The sequence below is a fragment of the Pelophylax lessonae genome (genome assembly GCF_965119305.1).
Source record: "Pelophylax lessonae genome assembly, chromosome: 10".
NCBI lineage: Eukaryota > Metazoa > Chordata > Amphibia > Anura > Ranidae > Pelophylax > Pelophylax lessonae.
This window is the reverse complement of record NC_138777.1, coordinates 173,540,357-173,567,594: the sequence shown is the minus strand read 5'-3', so window position 1 is coordinate 173,567,594 and position 27,238 is coordinate 173,540,357. Positions and strand designations below refer to the sequence as shown.

General features: G+C 42.1%; 1 protein-coding gene across 1 annotated transcript in view; it reads right to left on the bottom strand.

The window, feature by feature from the left end:
• The window catches only part of RCOR2 (REST corepressor 2), a 98,110-nt gene that overhangs the window by 8,913 nt on the left and 61,959 nt on the right, over window positions 1-27,238 (bottom strand). The window contains exons 3-8 of the mRNA XM_082270892.1: window positions 22,248-22,304; window positions 19,916-19,999; window positions 17,160-17,212; window positions 15,841-16,002; window positions 9,972-10,090; window positions 9,726-9,795 (exon numbers count right to left, since the gene is read on the bottom strand). Of these exons, the coding sequence (XP_082127018.1) occupies window positions 9,726-9,795; window positions 9,972-10,090; window positions 15,841-16,002; window positions 17,160-17,212; window positions 19,916-19,999; window positions 22,248-22,304 (545 nt within the window). The remainder of the gene's footprint in view (window positions 1-9,725; window positions 9,796-9,971; window positions 10,091-15,840; window positions 16,003-17,159; window positions 17,213-19,915; window positions 20,000-22,247; window positions 22,305-27,238) is intronic.

The following is a 27,238-nucleotide window of genomic DNA, read 5'->3' as shown; positions in this document are numbered from 1 at the left end:
ATGCATATCGTAGAAAAAAAAAATAAAATGAATAAAAAATAAATAGGAAGAATAGGATGAAGAAAAAGCACAACTAAGAAAAAAATATTTATAAAAAGTCATATTAAAGTGGTTGTAAAACCTAAAAATTTTTTACCTTCATGCATTAATTGCATGAAGGTAAAAAATGTTTAGGTTAAAGTATCGCCCCCTTATACTTACCCGAGTCCTCAATTGATCCAGCGCAGTGGCTGTCTGTACCGGCTCTCTCCCTTGTCCCCACTCTCAAAGGCTTGGCTGTCGTGAGGGGGGGGGGGGGCACAAGGCCTCACACTGTAAATGGAGATTGAGCACACAGGTGTGCCACGGTAGGAAGTGGCTTCCTATGGTGACACACCAAGAAGAGCCAGGAGCCCCGGCGGGGGAACCGAGAAGAGGAGGTTTATGGTCGCTTTGCGCAATTTAGGTAAGTATATCATGTTTGTTATTTTAAAAAAAAATTAAAAATTAAAATGATCACTTAACAGAAAATGGTGTATCCCTGTTTACATAGGTTGGGGATCACTTTAAAAGTGAATATTAGATTGTCTGCAGGGATGCCAAATCTCTGACATGCCTCCCCAAGTGGAAGCACGCCTTCGTTTCTTTAGTCAACATCCAGTTTGTGGAATTATTTCATAAGACTTTATTTAAAGAAATACAGAATCACACAGTGAGAGGTCCCATAGTTAGGAGTGCAGCATTTGCCCCCTATGCAATCAAACTTTTACAGAGAAAATCCGAGATCAGAGGGGTGACCTTTCCAGACCATCTATATTTATTTCTTGATAAGATATATATTAAGATTCCATTATTCTCTCTATCACCATATATAGAAAAAAGGCAAACAAATATTTCAACCAAGCGCTCACTTCAAAAGGGGAAGACTGGCGTGCTGCTCTCCTCAGGCAGGGAACTCCAAATCGGGTACATGAAAGAAAGGAAAGGAGGCACAACCATCTAGTGCATTACCCGTGGTACTGTATAAAATTTTTAATAAAAAATGCCAAATGCATACTCACAAACATGCAGAAATAAAATTGTTACAAATTCCCATCACACGTGTGCTGGAACATGTCCCTTAAGATGCGACCGCTGCGTTTCGGGAGTCAAGCCCCCTTCTTCAGAGCTGGTCATGACCATAGCAGGTACAAGTATATATAGAGAGTAGCCTCATGTTCCTCCACCTACTCCCCCTCCCTCCCTCCCCCCAGAGAGAGGGGGCGGGACCATCCAGTATCAACAAACTGTCCTGCTGTGCCTGTGCCTTAATTCTCAAAACTTTTATGACCACTCTCTATATATACTTGTACCTGCTATGGTCATGACCAGCTCTGAAGAAGGGGGCTTGACTCCCGAAACGCGTTAGCGGTCGCATCTTAAAGGGACATGTTCCAGCACATGTGTGACGGGAATTTGTAACACAAATTTATTTCTGCATTTGGCATTTTTTATTAAAAATTTTATACAGTACCACGGGTAATGCACTAGGTGGTTGCGCCTCCTTTCCTTTCTTTCATAGAAAAAAGGCAGACTAATCAGAATTAAACAGAAAAGAGAATATGTCAGTACATTCAACGTATACGATATTCTGCACTCTAGAGCAACTTTTCTCAACCTTTTCAAAACAAAGAACCTTTGAAATAAACGTTCTGGTTTCAGGGAATCCCTGCTTAATATCACTATATCTAAAACTCACGATACATTAGTGTGATGATCAGTGGGAAGAATGCTCCTTACACTTGTGGTCATTGACAAGAATTACCCCCTTACAGATAGCTAAAAAGATCAATAGTGTCCATGGGAACTTATCTGAGGCAGAAATTGCTCAAGGTACCGCTTGCAACCTCTGGAGGAACCCTAGCTGAGAAACCCTACTCTAGAGACATAAAAATATATGAATACATAGTTTTACTGCACATATCAAACACTAAACAGGTAGTTGGCTGTTTGAATGCATTTTTTCCCCGTTTCAAGGGTAAATCTGTCAGGCTAGGTGGATCCTTTCTAAAGACAGTGCTTGGGTCTTTGAATTAAGTCCAACCGACCATGCTGAAGGCAATGTTAAAATTATTTTGGCACTGTCGGATCTGTTTGACCACTTCATTACTAGCGATTGCTTACACCTTTGTAGCCTTCAAGTTTCAGATTTCACCTATTTTTGCCTATTCATTTAGGAATACCATTTTAAAGCAGAACTTCAGACAAAAAAAGCAAAATCTAAGGCTCTGGGTCCAGATGAGTTTTCTGCCCTCTAATGTGCACATTTTTAGCTCCCCATTTAGTTGCTTGCTATAATGCCTTGTGAGAGGGTGGTTCTATTGATGCAGATTCTTCTAGAGCTTTCATTTGTTTGATCCCAAAGCCTCAAAGATCTAAGTGAGGTGGCCAATTATAGTCCTAGTTCACTAATTAATTGTGACCTCAAACTACTGGCAAAAATGTACGCAACATGATTGAATCAGTTTATAGCGAATTATATTCATGTAGACCATGCTGGTTTTATACCAGGTCATCAGGCTTCAGATCAAATACAGTGAGCCATAGACTTGATCTCGGCACTTCAAAACCTCCTGGAATGGGAGAGGCGTGAGAAAGGGAATGCTGCTTTCCCTTGATATACGAAAAGCATTTGATAGTCCTATCTATGTCTTTAGAATACAGGCGGTCCCCTGGTTACAAACAAGATAGGGTCTATAGGTTTGTTCTTAAGTTGAATTTGTAAGTCGAAACAGGTACATTTTTTAAGTGTAGCTCCAGCCCAAAAAAATATTTTTACATTTTTTGGATAGCATAGGGACAGGTTACCACCCCTGTAATATTTGTTTTGCTGTCTGTGCCCCTCTTTAGAAGATTTCACATTACTTTCTGTCCCTATGACATTTGGATATTGAAAATTTTGGGTTGTTGTGGAAACAAGGATTGGTAATCAGTGGAGACACCTTTTCCGCATAAGAACTACAGGAGTGAATTTCCCTTCCTAGGGGTAGATTTCCTCCCTCTTCCTGTTGTCATTTGTAAGTTGGATGTTTGTAACCCGGGGACTGCCTGTACTGAAGTGGAACTTTGGCCCTCAGTTCCTGTCATTTTTGCAGGCACTTTACGTCTACAAGGTTACCTTTCTGATCCAATCTCTATCCAGTCAGGCACTAGGCAGGGGTGTGCTCTCTCCCCTATTCATTTTATGATTGCCATCAAGACCCTGGCTGTCACAATTCGTGCCCATCCAGATATATTAGGTATTAACAGGGACAACAAAAATGTGCAATGTTTGCAGATAATCTCCTCCTCTTTTTGTCCTCCCCACATACTTCCCTGACGTCGGTCCTGGATCTGCTTCGGCGCTTTGGAAATATTTCCGGCTTAGCCGTTGATTGGGAGACGTCAGAAGCCCTAAATGTGAACCTAGATGGGGATGTCTTACATAGTCTCCGGTGGGAATTATAATTTCACATGGCAATCAAATTCCATTCCCTATCTTGGCTTTAAATTGGCCCCTTCTTCTAGCAACACTATTGATCCAATTATCCCCGATTTTTTACTCCGCTGCTGCAGGAGTAAGAACAATGGTCTTCTGATGGTCTGTCCTGGATAGGTAGAATAGCCTTGATCAAAATGGTAGTGATCCAAGGGATTCTTTATTATTTTCGTGTCCCATCCCAGGAGTTACAGAAATTTCAAACCCGGTTATTGAGGTTTATTTGGGGCCCTGAGGGACGTAAATTGGCCAGATGCACGCTGTAAACTTTGCATGAGCTTGGGGGGCCCAGACCTTAAACCATACTATAGAGCAGCGCAGGTGGCCCAGTAGGGGCAGGCATGCAGGCTTCTTCCCATTGACCTTTTGATGTGGATTCCATTTAGACAGTGTTCGCCGATCCTGTGTCCCTTTCTCTCTCTCTTTCTAAGCAGCTCATTTGTCCTGTAGGGCTGCGCCTCTTTGGTGCCCACACAGTCCAGTGGCCCCTCTATTCCACAATCTGGCGTTTCTGCCTGGTCTAGGTCGACAGGAATTCCAGTGGTGAATTGACAAGGGCCTGTACAGAATAGGTAATTTCCTTGACCATAAAGGAGTTTGACCGGTCTCCTACTCTGTGTAGCAGTTGAAGATGCCTCCATTTGAGCATTTCCGTTTGCAGCAGATCCTACACTTTTTGCGCTCGTTGCAGCTACAACTACAACAGCTGATATTACTACGAGCACTGCTTTTGAATCCAGATGCTTCGGGGGGGGGGAGGGGGGGGAATCTCGATGCTGTAAAAAACTGTTTGTATTACCTTATATGCTGGCGTGTGGGCACAGGACTTAGGAGAGGAGATTGATTTAAACGACTGGTGGAAGTGGTCTCCTCGTACTTATAAGGGTATCCTGAATAAAGCCCTGGCGGAGGGAGGATATAAGGTGCTTTCTAGATGGTCTCTGGTGCCAGACCGCCTCTCAAAAATGTACAGGGGTGCTTCCTCTGTGTTTTCAGGGATGTGGTCAACCTGGTACGGTGTTCCACATATGGTGAACCTGTGCCAAAGTTCACCGGTTTTGGATTAGAGTTCACTCCTTAATCTACTCTGTGACAATGGTGAATATGGTTAAAAACTCTAGGGTGGCACTCTTCTTAACTAAGCTGTTGTCGATGCTCCCAAGCATGTTCAAACTTTATTCCACTTTAGGTTTCTCGTGGCAAAAATCGCTATAGTGACCGCATGGAAGAAACCAGTGGTAGATCTAGCTATTCTAAAAAATAAACTGACTTGGATCATGCTTAACGAAAATGTGGTCAGTATCTTGCAGGATAAGGCGGCTACTAAGTTTGACCATGTCTGGGAACCGTGGATTAAGTATCTCCAACTTTTAGCGGACTGAGGAGTGTGGGATGTGGAGGTGGGAGTTCAGACAGTCCTTACCAATTATTTTGCTTTGTTTCTTTCTTCTACCCCTCCTTCTCTTCCTTTGCCCCCCCCCCCCTTTGTTTTTCCTCTATCTTTTCTGCCTTTAAAAATTTCCCCTTCTCCCTTGCCCCCTCCCCTTTTCTCTTTTGGATTCACACTTTCCCTTCTTCATTTAGTTGTGTTGCTTCCACTTGTAGTTACACATTATGTATATTCGCAGCCCAAGCCGGCGTGCCGGTGGCTGGCAGCCAAATATGGGTTCTAATGTTTCCCCTGACAGGGGGTTTTCTGAGTGGGTCTGCTGTTTGCTCTATGAGAACCCCTTTTCTTTATGTTGATTTTCTATTTTATACAGCATATGCCTTTGTGTCGGAAATAATTGATGGTATAATATTGATTCCCCTTCTTATACCTGCTCTTAAGGTTTTGATATGTTCCACCTGTGTTATGGACCGTATTTTTGAAAAAAATTCTCAATAAAAATATTGAAGCAGAAAAATAGCAAGATAAAAATGAAGTGTTTGTTACCAACTTCCAAACCGCCCACCACATATATACGGCAGCAGGGAGGCCTAGCTGTGCAAAATCACGTACTGGTACGTGCTTTTGTGCACGGGTTCTTAGGGGCACGTGCGCGCCACTTCGCTGTGAATAGAGACAGCGGAAGCCAAATCAGTGGGTTGGGAGGCCGCGATGGCCGCAGTCCACCCGCGATCGTGCAGGAGAATGACAGAACGGCGGTCTACCTTTGTAAACAAAGCAGATCTCTGTTCCATCACAGAGGAAGAGAGAGATCTTGTGTTTCAGCCAAGCTGAAACACAGATCTCTTTTCCTCTAGTACATCCAGTGCTTACACAGTTAGAAAGCATTCCCTAGGAACCCCTTGATCACCCCTAGTGTTAACCACATCCCTGGAGGAGATGTAATTTATATAGTAACAGTGCATTTTTTTTTTAACTGATCACTGTATTGGTATCACTGGTCCCCAAAAAGTGTCACTTAGGATTTTTTTTTTTTACCAAAAATATGTAGCGTAATACATAATCGGCCTAAATTGATGAAAAAAAATTTTTTTTTTTTTTTTGTAGCGCAAAAAATAAAAACCGCAGAGGTGTTTAAATACCCCCAAAAGAAAGCTCTATTTGTGGGGGAAAAAATGACAGGAATTTTATTTGGGTACAGCGTCGCACGAACAATTGTCAGTTAAAGCAATGCAGTGCCGTATCGCTAAAAATGGCCTGGTTATTAAGGGGGTAAAATCCTTCCGAAGCTGAAGTGGGTAAAAGTTGAACAAAAACTAGGTTTTGCTGCAATATTCACCTTCAAATCAGAGATTTCTCCTATAGTACCAAGCACCAGTACTGTAGCATGGCACAGTGTAAGTTACGACTGTAAATAAAGTGCAAAGGGAAATCCACGCTTAGGATAAGAGAAGAAGGAGGTGGTAGGGAAAAATGAGATCTAATTGGCTGCAGCCCACTTCGGAATATAACCTACAAGAGATAATACTAAATATGTAAAAGAAAGGGGAAGTGCTTGGCGCTGCCAATATATGCGTGATATGAAAAAGGTGTACACCTAAATATCTCCCTTTATTGAGTGAAGCACCTTTTTCATATCACGCATATATTGGCAGCGCCAAGCACTTCCCCTTTCTTTTACAAGTTACGACTGTAGTTTACAACTGCTCCTCACAGTTCAAACAAAGTGGTGGGGGAGTGAAGGAAACCCTTACATATGTGTGTGTGTATATTTTTTTACATACACACACATAAAATTTTACACCTTAACCACTTAAGCCCCAGAGGATTTTCCTGCTCAAAGACCAGGGCCTATTTTGCATTTCGGCACTGCGTGACTGTCCTTTAACGGACAATTGCGCAGTCGTGCGACGCTGTACCCAAATGAAATGGACGTCCTTTTTTCCCCACAGAGCTTTCTTTTGGTGGTATTTGATCACCTGTGCGATTTTTATTTTTTGCGCTATAAACAAAAAAAAGCGTCAATTTTGAAAAAACATTTTTCACATTTTTTATATGAAATTTCCCAAAAAAAAAAAAAAAAAATCGCAATAAGCGTATTTTGATTGGTTTGTGCAAAAGTTAGAGTTTACTAACTAAGTCAAAGATTTGTCATTTTTATTGTTTTTTTTAAACTAGTAAGGGTGGCGATCTGCGATTTTTTTTGCGGGACTGCGACATTGTGGTGGACAGATCGGACCCCTAACATTTTTGACACTTTTGGGGGTAACAGCGACATTACTACAGTAATCAGTGCTATACATATGCACTGTTACTGTAAAAAAAACACTGGCAGGGAAGGGGTTAACTTTATTAGTGATCAAGGGGTTAAGTGTGTCCCTAGGGGCGTGGCTTGTGATGTAACCACAGAGACATACGATCCTACATAGCAGGATCGTATGATCTCTGCAGTTACACCAGGGAAAATGGCAGGTGGCTTTGTTTACATCAGCCGCCTGATTTTCCCTCTCCAGCGGGAGATCCCGAGTGAGCGGCGGACATCGGAGCTGCCGATCACTGGCGCGGGGATGTTGCTGACCGAGTGGGGGCGGGAACGCACCTCCGGTGGCACATGCTCGCCCCTTGCAGGCTCCTGGGCGAGAGACGTAGTACTACGTCGCTTTGCCCAGGAGGGGCTGACAGCCGCAGTAAATATACTGTGGGCGGTCGGCAAGCGGTTAACCACTTCCCACCCAGCCTATAGTCAATTGATGGCTGGGCGGGCCTCTCGCCGATCCAGGTGGAGGTCATATGACATCCTCTCGGATCATGCCCAAGCGATCGGTCACTGGTTGCATCTACCGGACACAGTCGATAACTGATCATTTTACCGGCCCGCTCTCGGTAACATGTGACCACTGTAACCAATCACAGCAGGTCACGTGACAGTTGTAAACAATGCATGGCTTCCTTTCAAGTCATCCATTGTGTAAAATTGTGTTGCTAGCTGTGATTGTTCACAGTGATCACATGGTACAGACTGGGCCAATCACAGCCCATCTGTGCCATGTGATCAGCTGTGGCCATTCTCCAGCTGTTTACCCAGCAATACATTTTCAGCGCAATAACCACTTCCATAGAGACTGACAAACAGGATCATCAAAGCAGCAATAAGCTCTCATTGTTCCGCTCCTAGGGGCATACTAATAACAGGCCAAGTGAGACTGGGCACACCAATGGTAGCGCAATAGCTCGGTGCTTTAAAGGTGCTCTAACAGCTCCCAAAGACTGTGCAGGGCCACTGGTAGAGCCCAGTGCCCACTCCAGGGTAGCCCCCAATCTCTGGTCCAATGGGGTCTAGGCACGGCCTCCAAGGCAGTGCTGAGGATTTGCCAATCAGGAATGCCAAATAAAGAGCTGAGCTCAGCAGCACGCAAGATGAAGCCTTGAATGAAAGGAAAAAAAGGCTACTAGAAAACATAAAAAGGGGGAAATTTTTCTTAGAAAAGACAACCTATCCCCCTAGGACACTAGCAAAAATGGAGGCATGCTCGTAATGGGAAGGGTTCAAACTGACTGGCCAATGGCTTTTTTGTTTCCCAGTGTCCAACTCATCCTGAAGGAGGCAGTGTAACCCAAACCATACCAGAATAACTACTACCATGTCCCTTAATAAACTATAAAGAAATTACATTTTTGTTTGTAGATCCAATTATCTTTTTGGAGGTACGTTAAAGTGCAAGTTAACCTTTTCACAAAAAATGGAAATAAACACTGTAAACCCTCCTACCCCCTCACCACGGTCCACACTTCACTTATTCAGTGGATCTTTAGCTTTCACTGCCCATGCAGCCAATGCAGGTATTTGAAAACCTCAATCTTCTTCTGGGACAGAACAGAATGATTCATATGACTGCTTTGACCAATCAGAAATCACTGATCCCTCCTGGTGCCCCTAAAGAAAGAAGGTAAAGACAACCGCGACTTTCACATCCCTGGGCCTCTGCACCGGCTGCATGTACAGTGAAAACAAATCAAAATCATTCATGGAGGTAAGTGCAGGGAGGACCAGGCTGAGGAGGCGTATGGTGTTAGTTTACCTTTTTGTTTGTGAATATGGAACCTATGCTTAAAGAAATACTCCAAAAGGAGCCACTCTGATTGGCTCACGCTTGCAGACCAGGATATCAGCTGTCAGTGATCCCCAGTGTGGTGTATACAAAGTACAGGGATAAATGCTTAATTTCAGTACGCCAAGAAATTTATAAAAACACAATTGCTCCTCAAGTGCTAAAAAACAGCCACAGTGGTTTTTTTTTTTTACATTAAAGTGGTTGTAAAGGCTTAAGGTTTTTTTTTTTTTTTTTTTTTTTTTTTTTTTTTAACTTTCATGCATTCTATACATGAAAGTAAAAACCTCCTCTGTGCAGCAGCCTCCCCAGCCCCCTTAATATTTACCTGAGCCCGATCTTCCTCCAGATATATGTGTATAAGAGTCTCAGCTCTCCAGGGACTCTCTCTCCACATTGGCTGAGATAGCAACGGGAGCCACAGCCATTGAGCCAATAAGGGAACAGAGGGGGTGGGGCTGAGCCGCAGTCCTGTGTGTGTGAATGGACACGCAGAGCTGCGGCTCGTTAACGAGCCTGCTTTTGTGTCTCCATAGCAAGCTGTTTGCTCTGGGTGCACTCGACAGGAGGGAGGAGCCAAGAGCGACGGTAAGGGACCCAAGAATAAGAGGAATGATAGGTTTATTAAAAAAAAAAAAAAAATTTAATATCACTTTAAATATACACAAAACTGGGTAAAGGTAAAAAAAAAATGAATTAGAAATACTGCACCTGCTAAATGCAATCTCACCTCTTTCTTGGGGTCATTAGAATCTGGCTCTGCCTCACTTATCTTGGGCTGTTCATCTACATCTTCAAGACTACAAGCATAAAAGAGTTGGACTCATTAAAATATTCACATGCATTGACAACCCCAAACCATGCAGGTTATTCTTCTAAATATTCTGCCAGATGATTTCCTACTTTATTACATCAGGCAGTTTCCCATCTATTTCCTTTTCTAATGTCTATTCTCCCCACAAGTCATTCTTCTCACCCATTTTCCTTTTTGCTTTGCAGTCGCCGAGCTTGCCTGTCCATCACACTTGTTTTGCTTCGTGACTTCTTCCAGGAATAATAATGTTTCACCAGGCTAGTAATTGGTTTCTCTGGAAGCTGGGGAGCAAATTGGTAGATGGTAACTTTGTCGGCGTGAGAGGGTCTCTATTTTGCCATGCATAATATATATATACATACATATACACACACACAGTGGGTACGGAAAGTATTCAGACCCCCTTAAATTTTTCACTCTTTGTTATATTGCAGCCATTTGCTAAAATCATTTAAGTTCATTCTTCTTCCTCATGAATGTACACACAGCACCCCATACTGACAGAAAAACACAGAATTGTTGACATTGTTGCAGATTTATTAAAAAAGAAAAACTGAAATATCACATGGTCCTAAGTATTCAGACCCTTTGCTCAGTATTTAGTAGAAGCCCCCTTTTGATCTAATACAGCCAGGAGTCTTTTTGGGAAAGATGCAACAAGTCTTTCACACCTGGATTTGGGGATCCTCTGCCATTCCTCCTTGCAGATCCTCTCCAGTTCTGTCAGGTTGGATGGTAAACGTTGGTGGACAGCCATTTTTAGGTCTCTCCAGAGATGCTCAATTGGGTTTAAGTCAGGGCTCTGGCTGGGCCATTCAAGAACAGTCACGGAGTTGTTGTGAAGCCACTCCTTCGTTATTTTAGCTGTGTGCTTAGGGTCATTGTCTTGTTGGAAGGTAAACCTTCGGCCCAGTCTGAGGTCCAGAGCACTCTGGAGAAGGTTTTTGTCCAGGATATCCCTGTACTTGGCCGCATTCATCTTTCCCTCGATTGCAACCAGTCGTCCTGTCCCTGCAGCTGAAAAACACCCCCACAGCATGATGCTGCCACCACCATGCTTAACTGTTGGGACTGTATTGGACAGGTGATGAGCAGTGCCTGGCTTTCTCCACACATACCGCTTAGAATTAAGGCCAAAAAGTTATATTTTGGTCTCATCAGACCAGAGAATCTTATTTATCACCATCTTGGAGTCCTTCAGGTGTTTTTTAGCAAACTCCATGCGGGCTTTCATGTGTCTTACACTGAGGAGAGGCTTCCGTCGGGCCACTCTGCCATAAAGCCCCGACTGGTGGAGGGCTGCAGTGATGGTTGACTTTCTACAACTTTCTCCCATCTCCTGACTGCATCTCTGGAGCTCACCCACAGTGATCTTTGGGTTCTTCTTTACCTCTCTCACCAAGGCTCTTCTCCCCCGATAGCTCAGTTTGGCCGGACGGCCAGCTCTAGGAAGGGTTCTGGTCGTCCCAAACGTCTTCCATTTGAGGATTATGGAGGCCACTGTGCTCTTAGGAACCTTAAGTGCAGCAGAAATCTTTTTGTAACCTTGGCCAGATCTGTGCCTTGCCACAATTCTGTCTCTGAGCTCTTCAGGCAGTTCCTTTGACCTCATGATTCTCATTTGCTCTGACATGCATTGTGATCTGGAAGGTCTTATATAGACAGGTGTGTGGCTTTCCTAATCAAGTCCAATCAGTATAATCAAACACAGCTGGACTCAAATGAAGGTGTAGAACCATCTCAAGGATGATCAGAAGAAATGGAAAGCACCTGAGTTAAATATATGAGTGTCACAGCAAAGGGTCTGAATACTTAGGACCATGTGATATTTCAGTTTTTCTTTTTTAATAAATCTGCAACAATGTCAACAATTCTGTGTTTTTCTGTCAGTATGGGGTGCTATGTGTACATTCATGAGGAAGAATGAACTTAAATGATTTTAGCAAATGGCTGCAATATAACAGAGTGAAAAATTTAAGGGGGTCTGAATACTTTCCGTACCCACTGTATATTTATATATATATATATATATATATATATATATATATATATATATATATATATATATATATACACACACACACACACACACACACACACACACATCCCCCAATTACAATTAAACTTTACTGCTATGATTAGTAAATACACTGAATACAGCAAAACCTAGTATCAGTCCCCCTGAGCTGGACTTGTTCTGTAATGTTAAAGACGTTTTGTTGCTCGTCTACGCAGCTTTGTCATTTTTAATGGAGCATCAGAAAGATATCCCCCACAGGTAACTCAGTGACCATAAAATGTATCAAGGTAGATGCTAGTTAAGAAACATGTTCAAAGATTTAAACGTCTGTGGAACCACCAAATTCTATTTCCATAATCTAGACAACATGGTGCCACAAGTAAGCACAAAAGTTGACATGGGAAAGAACAACAAATGACCCTTTTTGGATGGTGTTACATGTCGAGGAAAAAAGCGACTTGGACACTGAAGTTTAGGAAAGCTACCCTCCCAGACCAGTATCTGCTTTTTGACTCCCATCACTCATTGTACCACAAAGTGGGGGCTATTAGAACGTTAGACTATTTGCACATATTTTTGCAGGAAAAAAATTTGCATTTTTTTTCTAATGAGACTGCAGAGTATTTCACTTATGACGAGTACATAGTGGGTGCAATATAAGGCTCCAGCAGACCTTTCCTCCAGCTTGCCTGCCCATACCTCCAAACAGGCAGACAGTTACAAAGCTCAAGGAAGTGAAAATGAACTACGAGGGTGCTCATAAGTGCTTTTAGTTCATAAGAACTACAAGACACTTGCCACGGTAAAAGATGTGACTTCTATTATTCATTCACAGATTGCTGATCGTGAGGGTCCGACCGTCCTAGGGGAAGAGCGGGGGGGACATTTACTCACCATACCAGGAACAGGTGGGCGCCATCTCCTGACAGAAACCCTCTCCTCCGAAGTGGGGGGGCTGTCGGCCAATAGGAACGCTGCAACTCGGGCCTAGACCCAGTCGTATGCGACCTGACGAGACGTTTAACTTGCGGGGCCAGTCCCTGTCCAGTGGGACTATGTCGCGGTTGACCTAGCGTGGAGCTGGCGTCTGCACGCGCTCGCTGGCTGGGGTGACCAATAGATCTATATATCCAGCCCGTCGCCCAGATCCGGCTTAGTTGCTTGTAGATCTCACAGGAAACAAATACAGAGAAAAAGCAAACTAGAAATCCCAGCAGGGAACTAGGTCCTTACTCCTGACTAGGCAGATTAAAACTGACGCCCTATAGCAGGGAGAGAGGGTATACCCCCTGGGACTGTCGATAGGCATAGCCAGAACTTTTTTCTGCCTAGTGTCCTACTCCTGTAGGGGGGCAGTATAACCCTACTGATATGAAGATCAGAGACTTCATCCGTCAATGAACGATAGAGAAAAATTAAATGCTGCTGGATTGGCCATCTTGGATGTGATGTCTGCAGCCCCAGAACGGCCATTCAAGTGACACTATAATAATATTCCCCTTCACTCTTCCCCTGGCGTCTACATAAAAAAAGTGAAGGTAGGGGGAGAGGGGTTAAGCCAGCTCAGGGTAGACCCTCCAAAACGGAGATGTCTATGACATGCAAGGAGGGATGGAGCTGTGCTAGGGAGTTCTCTTTTCTGAGCTAGTCAAATTTGCTAGAAGGTTCCTCAGCACAATGCTGTGTGGTTTAAAATGTTGTAGTGTATTTCTCACATCCATTAGAAGGAGCAGCAATACACGGTCATTAACCATTCCTTCTTGTCTGATCACTTGTTCCAGGGTGACCACTATCCAGCTCTATGTCAGCAGTTCTCCGGACGCTTGGCAGTATTATGCCAGGTCATGTGTTGTGGACACTGCTATTGGCCTACATATAATGCACAACACGTCTATTCTCACCACTGGATTGGATGACAGAGGCTCTGTGCAGGAGCTGCTGTCAATCATTCTCTATGAAAGAGGAATAGGGTGCTTCAGTCAGGAAATGTCCTCCAGTGAACTGTACTAGATGATATTCACCTCAGCTTCAACAACAGAGCTAAGGGAAGGAGGAAAGACTTGCAGCAGCACTTCAGGTAGAGGAAGCAATCCTGGTAGAAACTAGAGGAAAAACAGAAGGCGCTTCTAAGTGCAGTAGTTAGGAGTATTTATTAAAGAAAAGTGGTTAAAAACACTTACAATGTAGTAGGTCAAATGAGCATGTCAGTCAGCAAAATGTGCATTCTTTGGAGTCTTTCGCCTCTAAGGGGAGGGAGAGCTGGCCTGCAGCTATGACAGGAGAGGGAGAAATGAGGAAGCAAGAAAGCTGAATGACTTCAGGAACCACGCTGGAATGGAGCTGATGCCAAGGGGGCGGTAACGTGTTCCGGTGCATGCACAATTCACTTCTTCACTCCAGGGGCGTAGGTCTGACGAAGGAGTGAATTGCGCATGATCCGAAACGAGTTACCACCCCCTTGACATCAGCTCTGGTCTATGCGCTACAGCATGGTTCCAGAAGTCTATCGGCCATCTTGCTTCCTCGCTTCTCCCTCTCGTGTAATAGCTGCGGGCCAGCTCTACCTCCCCTTAGAGGCGAAAGACTCCACAGGATGCCCATTATGCTGACTGATATGCTCATTTGATCTACTACATTGTGTTTTAAACTGCTTTTTATGAATAAAGACTTCTAACTACAGCACATAGAATCACCTTCTGTTTTTCCTCCATGAACCTTCCCAGAGCTACGACATGTGCTGCAGACACTGAATAAATAAGTAGAGCCTACTGTTCATAGCCATGATTTTTTCTGAGGGCACTAAAAGATTGTGAGACGATGTTCATCAGAAAGAGAGTTTATGCTGCAAAGCCTCGGTGACGCAGGAGTGGAGAAAACTGGCAAAATTAAGTAATGTCTTAGATTTTTATTGCATGCTTTTGAAATACTTTTTTACTTCAGTTCACAAACAAATACATAATTGCACTATATCCTACCTGCAGATCAGCTTTGTCACAATAGGAGGCCAAATATGCAGTAATGCAGGGTCTAAGCACTACTTAGATTCAGTGCTTCCCTGTGTTGCCACTAAGACCCCGTTCAGACAGGGGCGACGCGACTTGCTGGGGCGACCTGTGAAGTCGCGGTGCACAGCGTGCACCGCAACCTCGGCGCGACATGCACGGACTTCATATAATTGAAGTCAATGCAAGTCGCCTCCAGGTCGCCCCAAAGTAGTTCAGGACCCTTTTTCTAAGTCGGAGCGACTTGTGTCGCTCCTATTAGAACGGGTCCTGTGCTAATCAATGGCAGGCGACCCACCGCGACTTGTCAGGCGACCAAGTCGCCTGACAAGTCGCGCTAGTGTGAATGGGGACTTAATGTAAATTCACAAGTGGTACTGCAATAAACAAATGCTTTACCAAATGTCCAGCTGTATGAAGCCTTTAAGCCCAAGACAAACTTCAGTGATGCCCACCAAAAATTCCCTTTAACACTGAAGTTTGATGCTTGTAGCAGGGCTCACAAAACACTTGACTGCCCCATTATCATATGGAGGGGGAAGGTGATAAATTTTCAAAGTAAAGAAGTGAAAAACAAACTGGTCATACACATATAGAATTTCGTCTGTTTACAGTGCGAACAACTATTCGTCGCTCAAAAGCAACCACTAACTGATAGAATAAAACTGCTTCCATGATTGAATATGATTAGTCAATAACAACAACATATAGAATTTCTGTTCACATATATTCCAAAGACATGTGCAATACAAGACATAGGATTTTTTTTGTTTCGAGTATAACATACACATATATACTTTGGCTGAAATGGTAAAAGTTTTCGCTTCAGGTCCATCGACATTAGTCGAGCCTACTGTGAACATGGATGATAAAGTTGAGTCCATTGACGGGACAAATGTCGAACTATCTTTCCGAAAACTACCAGTTTCGGCCGAAATTTTATAAGTGTATAGCCAGCCTAACATTAGTATCAGCTGTGGAGAAATATGTAAGCAAAAGACAATATTACCATTTGCTGTATGCGCTGGAAACATTTTCCATGGAAACTGAATGCTTGTTCAAAAAGGACTTTGTCCTCGATGCCCCACTCATCAGGGAAAGGAGTAAAATTTGCCAGGTCAGCTAGGGACCGTTCCACATCATGTTTGTGCCACAAGAGCATACCTAAAGCCTGTCAAGGACCAGAAGAAACAATAAATAACTCTGGCGAGTAGAAAGAAAGGAGAAAAAAGCAAGATCTAACAAACCCAAAAGAGCTTTGTTCAAAATAACAGGAGGAGTGAATGGGTAAAATCTATTATACTTATGCTACAACCTGCCAACTTTACTGTGAACTACAGTATAACATTTAAAAACTTGGCATTTTATCAGTAAATACTGATAATATATACACGCAACAAAGCTTATTTAAAAAGTGGAAAAAGTATAGAAATCCAAAGCAACTATTTAGAATGTATTTCATGATCTGCTTAAAATTAAATGGAAGGGTTTACTTAGTTTGAAAGGCTAAATGTGTCATGAAATACAATGCCAGTACCAGTGGTGGTGTAGGCCACAACTACAGTATATGAACAAACACAGACTACCAGGAATGTCATAATGCGTAGGGATCCATTAACATTTGGTGTTTTGAGATCTCAAATTGCACTGCAATCACAAACTGCACGTTCAGGTGCCATTCATTTTCAATGGCACCTAAACCAGCGTGCAGTTTTGCTGCGATCATCGCGTGGCAAACCGCAACGCACAAAGCTTGTCACCCAACAATGGGAAGAAGCTTCTTTTGGACGGCAAGCTTTGCGCATTGCAGTGATAAACACTGCAAAACTGCACCATGCTATAGGTGGCATTGAAAACGAATGGCCCCTAAACATGCGTTTTGAAATCAGCAGCGATTCTGCCCAAAACTCAAATCCCCAAATGTGAATAGAGCCTGCGGCTGCATTCACACCTGAGCATCAGTGCTTACATGCGATTTCGGAACTTTTTTCTTTGTGTGTTTTTGCACATTTTTTCAGGCATGAGCATTTTGTTTTAGTCCATGGTAATCTAGTTAATATGAGGAACTGTATGCTTAGGTTTGAAAAATATTTTCTTAAGATGTTTTTCTGGCATTCCCATTGGAGTCAATGAGGCCAAAAAGTACCCATTCTGCTTCAAAAGTAACTCCTTTTTATGCTTCAGGCATTGAGCTATAGATACCTCATATGTGAAAGGGCACAATTTAAAACCATAGGATTGTGATTAGTGAACTTGGAGCATTAAGATACAAAATGCTCAGGTGTGAATTGGGGTTATGAAGAGCCTCTTCAGCTATTCATGTCTTACCTGCTCTTCATTGTATCCATGCTTTTCTTTTGCCATTGAGATATACTCATCCACTACAATGCAGAAGAAGAAAATGTAAGTGTGTATACAGAACACGGCCTAATGCTGCTGTTATAGGAGTAGCATATCATCTATTGTATAATATGGACTGTTACTACTACAAGTCAGTAAGTCTCTATATCAGGGCTGGTTAACTTTCTTGATATGGGAGGCCTAAAGGTTGCAGATCATATCAGGTGAATGCAATGTAACAGAAAGCTTTCACACGGCTGACATAGCAACAGACTAGAGACATGCTACAAGAGAGAAGCTGAGATTGATGCCAACAGTCATAAAAGCTAAAGACAAAAGATGGCTACACATTATACAATTTTCTTGTTGAATTTCCTTTAGATTTACCTTCAACTATGCAGTGCAAAGGGCCTGCCTGATTGCATACAATTTGAAAGGGTTTAGGTTTGACCTTATATTATATCGTTTTGTTTATTTGTACTTATTGGGTCTTCATGTAGCCTCTTTAGGGTGTTAACCAATGCATGATATCTTTAAACTGTAATTTTAACATTTACTGTATATAGAGATAAAGATCTTGATTTTGTTTCTGTGTGCCATTCATTTGATTTACTTGAAATTTACGGTTTCCTAATACATGGAAATAATATCATGGGACTCCTTAGTTTTCATATATAGTAAAGTGTGAAAAAGTGAAATGTAGCTGTGCTCACTTTTAGGATTTAAATATGTGCAGAAGAGCTTAACCGGTTGCCGACCGCCGCAAGTACATATACTGCGGCGGTCAGCCCCAGCCAGGCAAAGTGACGTACCGGTACGTCACTAGCCTGTCACTTGCTTGTGAGCCAATAGCGGGCGAGTGCCCGCGGAGGCGCGCTCGCCCCGGCTCGTTCCCTGGGAAGTCCGTGCGTGTGACCGGCGGACCCGATGTCCGCCGGTCACTCGCGATTGTCCGCCGTGAAGGGAGAAAGGCAGGCGGCTGATGTAAACAAGCCGCCTGTCATTCTCCCCTGTGTAGGAATGGTGATCATACGGTTCTACTATGTAGGACCGTTGATCACTGTTCCTACACCAGTAGCCATGTCCAATCACAGTAAGAAGCACGCTCCTAGGGACACACTTAACCCCTCCTTCCCCAATAAAGTTAACCCCTTTCCTGCCAGGGTCATTTTGCAGTAACAGTGCATATGTATAGCACTGATTACTGCAGTAATGTCACTGGTAACCCCAAAAGTGTCAAAAATGTCAGTCAAGGGTCCGATCTGTCCGCCGCAATGTCGCAGTACCGCAAAAAAAAAAAAAAAAAAAATTGCAGACCGCCGCCATTACGCGTTAAAAAAAAAAACACCAAAAATGACAGAAATCTTTCCCTTAGTTAGTAAACGCAATAACTTTTGCGCAAACCAATCAAAATACGCTTTTTGCGATTTTTTTACCAAACATATGTAGCAGAAAAAATTGGCCAAAAATTTAAAAAAAACATTTTGATTTTTACATTTTTTTGGGGAATTTCATATAAAAAAAAATGTGAAAAATATTGTTATTTTTGCAAAATTGACGCTCTTTTTTTGTTTATAGCGCAAAAATTAAAAATCACACAGGTGATCAAATACCACCAAAAGAAAGCTCTGTTTGTGGGAAAAAAAGGACGTCAAATTGAGTTAGGTACAGCGTCGCACGACCGCGCAATTGTCCGTTAAATTCACGCAGTGCGGAATCGCAAAAAAAGCCCTGGTCAGGAAGGGGGTAAAATTCGGGGCTTGTGGTTAAACAAGCAATCATTCAAAAAGGGAGCTTTCATTTATTTCCACTATGCAACGGGATATTTGTGATATGTATGGTTTGGTAAATCCTTCTCTCTTCGATTTTAAGGACACTTCAATGCTAGCTCCTCCAACAATGATTTTAAAGTAAACCTGTCATTGATTCTTACTAGAATAGTTATCAACAGAGTTTAGGTCTCTGCATAGATCTGTAACTATGGACAAATGAATTCCTAAACAGCCTAGGAACCTTTAACCCATCCATACTCTGGAAGTGTAGCTGAAAGTTTGCTTTGGCAGGCCATACACACTGCAAATTTCTTTCCTACAACCACGGAAAGCCCCCTTTGTCCTGGCCCTGCCTGGGGGCGCCCCTCTCAGAGCTTAGTAAATGTGGGGAAATTTCACTTTGCAAGGAAAAGAAAAAAAAAAAGAATTTTTTGCCTTACGATTGGATGATGGAAGTTAGCAAAGCTTCACCTTTATTACTAAGCTCTAGAGAAATTCTTACGAAAAGTGAAAATTCCCTTGTAAAGTGAATAGTCTTTGTGCCTTTAGTAAATCAAACCTAAAAACATAAAACATAATAGTAATCTGGTGAAATGAACATGCAAAGACAAGAATATTGTACTCACAATATCCTCATCTTGTTATACTAGATGATGATTGCTGGAGTTATTCCCTCTTATTTGAGTTCAACAAAATTTTGTCAGACTTGGCAGCATCATGCTGCATGACATGGCCAGAGGCAGGACTGTAATGGCATAGTATGTAACCATGCTCTGAGCTACCAATGGGTCATTAAGAATTTTGCAGTGATGTTAGTGCTATTGTTAAGTCACTTTGAAGACAAAGACATTCTTTAATAATGGTTGAAAGGCATAGTACTAGTGTGCATCTGTTATACTTTTGAGCAAATATGTAGGGAAAACAGTGTATTCCTTATTTTTTTTTTCTACTTTAGAACAGGCACAAACTTACATTTTGTATCTGGTATTATATGGCTTGGCGACCAAACTAACATATTCTGCATTTCCTCATCTTCATCAGGTGGTGGCGCCTTGCCTGTTAAAATTTAAGAGAGAACCAACATGAGCGTAGTAGACCAACTTTGCATTCTATGGTTAAGGTCAGTGCATGGTTCAGTTACAGATACCCAGGGTCTCCAATATGTTTAAACAGGTTTACTAAATGAACCAATAATTCACAATCTATAACACGGAACATCAGTAGTAAACACATAAAAATATAACAAAGGGATAGATAGGGTTTTCTTTAATATTTTAAATAAAAATGTCACAGAGACTTTACATTTGTGCACTTTAAGGCACTATGCACTTTATTTTCTACACTTGCCAACTGTCCTGTTTTTGCAGGGACAGTCACAGCAAATAGGAGCCTGTCCCGGGTAATTTACATTGTCCCTGGAAGCGCCTGTTAATCGGGCTGCAAGTAAATGTTACGCAGAAGTAGTGCAGCTGAATGGGAGAATTATTCCAACTCTGCTACTTTGGTCTTAAGTTTGAAATTCCCTTTTTAATTACCTGAAATTCTCTCTATATAAAGTAGGCAAATATTAATTATGCAGAGTGGGCAGAGCTCCAGGGAAGTGAATGTGGTAAGTAATTGATAGCTGTGCTGCAAAGTGTCCCTGGAAATTTTTTTCAAATATTGGCAACTATGCACTTGTGATGGTACATGGATATATTGTCATGATTTTTATCACGAGCATCTTGTTTCATTGTTTATATCTTTTATGATTATTTAAATTGTATATTTACACATTTTTTGTGCGCAGTAGTATACACTTTTTCACTTTATTATTTCTCCCATAGTTTAGGGAGTTCTAGGTGCTGCCATTTTGCTGAGTTAGTGCATCCTTTTCACTCCTTATTTAACAAAGGGATCGATTGTTTTTTCTTTAATATTTGAAATTAAAAAAATAATTGTATTTATTGCCTATCAATATTTTATATTTACCGCCTGTAGACAGTGGGTAAAAGGATTAAGGCTACCCTCAATTTTTGCATTCCCAAGCAGAGTTCTTTGCGGAGAATAGCTAAATAATCTGTGTAAATTTGTCTCTGGCAATAATTAGATGAAGAAACACCATCTGTCTGCTAACTCAGTATTTCCCAAACTTTATTAAAATGCATACCCTTTAAAAGAGCCAGTTTGCCAAGTACCCTTATTGTGGGCCAGCGTCTAAAATTCCTCTCGACAGGTAACATTCGGTCAGAAGTACCACTTAACTGTGTACAAAATATTTTCCAAACCACCTCTTGGGCTCTAAAATAGCTAAAAATACTTAATGTGTACATAAAGCCAAAACTTTTTTTTTTTTTTTTTTTAAGATTAGGGAAGAGTTAAAACCTCTATCAAGTTTTTTTTTTTGCTGTCAGTGTCCAGCTGGAAAGATTTCCATTCTCCTACGGTCTAGAAACAAGAGATGAGAGGAAATCTCAAGTGAGTAAATGGATTTCCTAAAAGGGAGATGACATAGAACAGGTGTCCCCTTTGGAGGATTTTCCTTCATTTATTGCTCTGACAACTAAAAAAAAAAAAAAAAATTGCCCCAAGTGTGTGTCAGTGGTGACCAAGACAAATACAGGAATGACCCGCTCAAATAAGGATACGTCAATTATTACTTGACAAAGGGGGTGAGGAGCAGGGGTTTGTTAAAACTGGAGCAGATCTGCATAGAAACCAATCACTTTCCAAGTTTTATTGTCAAAGCTTAATTGAATAAGCTGAAGTTAGAAGCTGATTGGCTACCATGCACAGTGGCACCAGATCCCGAGTGTTCCAGTTTTAGTAAATCTTCCCCCAAAGGGTCTAATCCTTCTCCCAGATCTAAACAAAATGTAAAAAAAAGCCTTTAAATACACTTTAATGTAGAATTTGAATTCATTTTGCTAGTTAAAAATACCCCCTGAGATAAAAGCGCCCCACTGGCTGAAAACCTTTGAGCTAGGCAACTAGACTTAAGTAGTAAGTGGCCAGGTAATGCTAGGGTTTCCTATCAGAAAGCCATTATTGCTTGTGTAACAAGCTGTCAGGGGGGCACCCACAGATTTTGTACAAATGGAATAATAGGTGCCAATATAAAATGACATTACAATGTAAGACAATCAAAATTGTATTTCAGGTTACAGGGCACTTCATGCTGGTTGAAAAATTGTACCACTTTTATGTAAAATGTTAAAATATAGTGATACACTGGCCCAGTAAACGGCAAACATTTTGGTACAGTTTTGGTGCACCTCTTATAAGGGAAAAAAAGAAAACACACATAGCCCAAACCTGGACATACCTGGGTTATACTCTGGAAGTTGTGCTTGGTAATCGGAGCCCACTCTGATCATACTATCTAAAAAAGATAAAACGAGAACAGGTTTAGAAGACTGAGTTCCTAAAAGCTTTATACACATCATAGCACCCCTCCCCTCCCCTCCTGCCACTTTCAATCAGACAACAGTTGGAAAGGAGATGGCTGCATCATAACTGCAACCTGTCTTGGCTCTGAGCAATTTCCTGAGGCAAGCAGCGATTGGAGGAATGCAGAATGAGAGGGGACATACTGGGGCATTCCTGCTGCCACTGCTTGTCTCAAAAAAGTGCTCAGGATGAGATGAGCTGCCCTTATGAAGCAGCCATCTCCTTCCTAGCTGTTGTCACATCAGCTGTGACAAGAGGGGTGGGGGTGCAGTTTAGACCTCATAGCAAGGGTTAGAAAGCACATAGCAACATGGGACAAGGTAATACACGTAGAAGACAGAAATATAATATGATCTAATTTTTTTTACTATATATATTGTTTTTTTTTAACAAGGTAAATCAAAAAATTAATATCCAGTATTTCAAATATTTTTTTTAGGGCTCTTGCACATGATCAAACATTAGGCATACAACAGAGTAATATACACTAGGTGTTGTGGTGCCCAGGAGCCATAGCTGCAGTGTATTGTCACCCATTAAGATGCATCAGAGAAAAAGCTGTGTGCAGCTGTGTGTGTGTGACCACCTGCATGCGCACACAGGCTTTTTTTGTTTTTCAAACTAGAACAAAGATTTGCTGCAACTGTGACCCCAAGGCACAACAACAAGCAGCGTATTTAGGTATGTATGGCTGCACACCTGAAGTACAGCCATATGCAAGAGTCCTAAAATGTTTAAGTGTTTAACAACCGATTATACTTAGCATAGCTTTTATAGGGTTGAGGTTCTCTATCCATTCAAATCAGCCAGAAGTCACATAGCTAGTTTATACATCAAAAGAAGGGATGGGGAACAGAAAATATATGAAAATGATAGACAATGGTACAGCGGCATGTAGCACCTACTACCTGCTGATAAAAATGGATGAGGAGCTAGCTGCAGAGCTTTAGGAAGGAAATAATTAACCAGTACCAAAATCAGCATAAGACAAAAAGGAGCATATATCATAATGGGGCAGAACAAGTACAGACAGCGCCAAAGGATGCAGATAAATCCATTAAATGATAATGCAGGAATACTAGAATTTTCTTGTAATCAATGTGGTTCTGAAAATTCTGCTGCAAAGCAATGTGATAAATAACCAAGTCCAGTTGGTATCAACCAATCCATTACCTGTTTATAGGGGCTCCTGTCAACCAGACCTATCCATCTTCATTACAGTATTTCAAATATACTTGCAGCAAATCACCCACATTGATAAAGGTTCACAATAACTCATTTATCTAAAGAATCCCAGGAATTGGAACTTAAATGTTTGTTCATAAATACTTGACTTTGTGCCCTAGATCCCAAACAATCTTATGATAGCAACCCACTGTAAATTGCAGTTGAATAGAGAACAATGATACCCCAAATGGGACTTTGAGGGCAGACTAGAAAAGTAGTAAAGCAGTGTAACAGAGGTCATGTTTTATGATTGTTAAACAAAGTTTTTGTAATGTTTTACTATACACCTCTGTTACACCGTTTTATTACTCTTCTAGTCTGCCCTCAAAGTCCTATTTGGGGTATCATTGTTCTCGAATCGAGTCTTCTCCGGGATGCTGGCAGAACTCCTTCCCTACTGAAGGATCAGTGTCTATTAGGCCTTGCCCTTTATACTGTAAATTGCAGTCAGATGAGAGGAGTACATCATCTGATGTCTATGGTCTACTATACAGGAAATATGTCCGCAAACAATGAAACACTCCCTGTAGAGCCAACGGGTTGTGGAGGGGATCATACCGTGGGGGGCATATATAATAGAGGAATGGATCTGTTCAGGATGGCGACCAGGGAGAAAATCGATAAAAAATTTCTCATGTTTACAAACCCTTTCGTTTTCATGAATGAACACCGGAGTGCTCAGTGCTGAACACAATGCTGTTCATTCAACAATGAGGGGATAGTTAAAGTGATGGTAAAGTCTTGTTTTTTTTTCTATAAAATTAACAAACATGTTATACTTACCTGCTCTGTGCAGTGGTTTTGCACAGAACAGCCCATATCCTCCTCTTCTCGGGTCCCTCTTTGGTGCTCCTGGCCCCTCCCTCTTTTTGAGTGCCCCCACAGCAAGCAGCTTGCTTTGGGGGCACCAGAGTAGAGTCACAGCTCCCCGAGTTCATTCAGACATGGAGCCGTGGTTCGGCCCTGCCACCTCTCCCCTCATTGGCTGACTGATTGACAGCAGTGTGAGACAATGGCACCGCTGCTGTGTCTCAGCCAATCAGTAGGGACGGCCGAGGCACTCATGGACATCGCTGGATCAAGATGGGTTCAGTTAAGTATTAGGTGGGGCTGATGGGGGCACACAGAAGGTTTATCTTGTGATAAGTTATTGTAAAGTTTCGTTTTTTTAAATAAACCTATTATACTTACTTGCTCTGTGCAAGGAATTTGCACAGAGCAGCCCCTGTCCTCTTCTGGGTGTCCCGACATCGCTCCTGGCTCCTCCTCTTCATCATGTGCTGCCTCGGAGAGCCGGCTTTCCATGGGGCACTCGCGTGGGTGTGCTCACAAATCCCGCTGCTGCCTTCATTGACACAGACAGAAGTACTCTGCATACCCCCCCCCCCCAATTTGATCAACAGTGGGAGCAAATTGCTCCTGCTGCTATCAATCTATTTCATTAAGGACCTGAGACAGCGGCTGGAGCCACTGGAATGATTGGGTTCACATAAGGAAAAAAAAAAAAAGGGGGGGGGGGTCTGGGGGGCAACTGAAGCAGAAAAAGGTTTTTCACCTTAATGCATCAAGGTGAAAAACCATGAGACTTTACAACTCCTTTAATGCATAGAATGCTTTAAGATAAAACAACCACTTTAACATGTCATGTGTACTGTCTCTTCACACCCCCTCCCCTTACACATAAATACCATACACATATGCACATTGTGACAATGCACATTACATTTGTTGGTACACTGCATACCAACAGGTCACTCATACCAGCAGGCATACGTTATGGTGTGTATATAATGCCTGCGTTCTGGTCAGCATGTGTGCTGCAGTTTTTTTTTTTTTTTACATAAACATTCAAACACAATGCACAGCAGTAAACAAAAAATAAATAAACCAAGACAAAAAAAAAATTGATTTGGCCACCTAAGGTTAAAAGTGGAGAGCAGGGCCTTCTAGGCCTCATGGCCGACAATGCATACTGTAGAAGAGCAAAACCCATGAGGTCAAAAAAGTGGTATTATTATCTGTTGGCTAAAATTTTCCAACATGCAGGGAGGCGTTTGGTCCTGATGGAAGTGCTCACAGCCAGATTGAATATCTTCTAAACCAGTTTCATACTCATCCAGCAATGCATGTCTACGGGGGGCACGTAAAAGACAAAGAGCACACATACCAGATAGGAACAAAGAAAAAAACAGCACTAGCACTGGACGTAGGAAACAAAGTCGTCTATTTTGTTCCCTTTCCTATCTGTATGTGATGGTGGCTCCACACAGAGGGGAAAAAAGGAAAACTCTCATAAAATGATAATTAACTACTAAGAAGCAGACTGCAATAAAATATAGCCGGATGGCCAGCTGTCTAATATGGATAGATGAGGAATAAATTACTGACACAAAGACCAGCATAACTCCTAATTGCATTGTTAAAAACTGCTAAGTATCATTATAGGCATGAACTAGCTTTAGATTCGACTCCTCTGAATAGAAATCTTCAATTGCAGCTCTTGGCCCAGTTCCTGGTAGAGAGATGCACTGGCAATCACTGGCCCAAATTCTCATAGAACCACAAGCAGTGTTGCCAACCCCCCCCCCCCCCCCCCCCCAATGACTTTTTTTACTGACAAAACATAGAAAATTTACTGACAGAACACTGACATCCTGAAATATGACTAAGATTCCTATTATAAAACTAAGAAAAATCAAAAGAATCGAAAGAAAACTCAAACTAGAGTGACAAAATGTGAGCATGACTAAGATTTTGAAGGATCTGGGGCAGGCTGGGATAAAGAAAATTAAGTTGTGCGGCAAACAGCATTGCAAGGTCACATTTTAGCTAAAAGTAAAGGGGCCTAAAGGAGGATCTTTAGACAAAATTTATGCCTAGTCGCTGTATACACTGCACACGTATACCACAGTCCTTGTACCCACAAAATACTTCTTAATTACTGTACCACAACTGACAGCCTCATAGACACAAATAGTTTTTTTTTTTTAAATAAAAGTTTCTTTTACATATGCTTTTATGTACACAAAAAGGATATTTTGTCTGAATGAGCCTACCTTAAAACCAACAACTGTTGAGACAAAACACCTCGACAAGGACTATGAAATGTCCAGCATGATATAGAGTGCAGGGGCCAGGATGAACCCTTTGCTTACATCAGAGTCCCCCTTACATCAAACTTCCCATCATTACGCTATACATCAGGATGCCCAGATTCCCTCCATACACCTGTGTCCACAGAGTTCCCCCTTTATGGCTCATTTAGACCCATCCTCCATGTTGATCCACTGCTTGTCCATCGACCTTGGAGTTGCGTGCAGACAGCCTATAGAAGGTTGCATGTACATAACTGCATGTCAAAATTTGACATGTAGGCAGGAATGGTTGTACAGATCCAAATGCAGCCATTGCATCTGCATCCATTTCTATGGGCTGCCTGCACATAGCTCCAAGGTGGATGGACACGCAGCAGACAGCAGCTCTGCACAGAGGACAGAACTCAGAACTTTTCTGAACGAACCTTTATATCAGAGTCTGCAGAATATCCCCTTATACTGTAAGGAGGAACTCTGCGAACTATGATGTAAGGGAGGCTCTGGGAACCCTGATTTAAGGTGTAAGGCTAGGAACTATGATGTG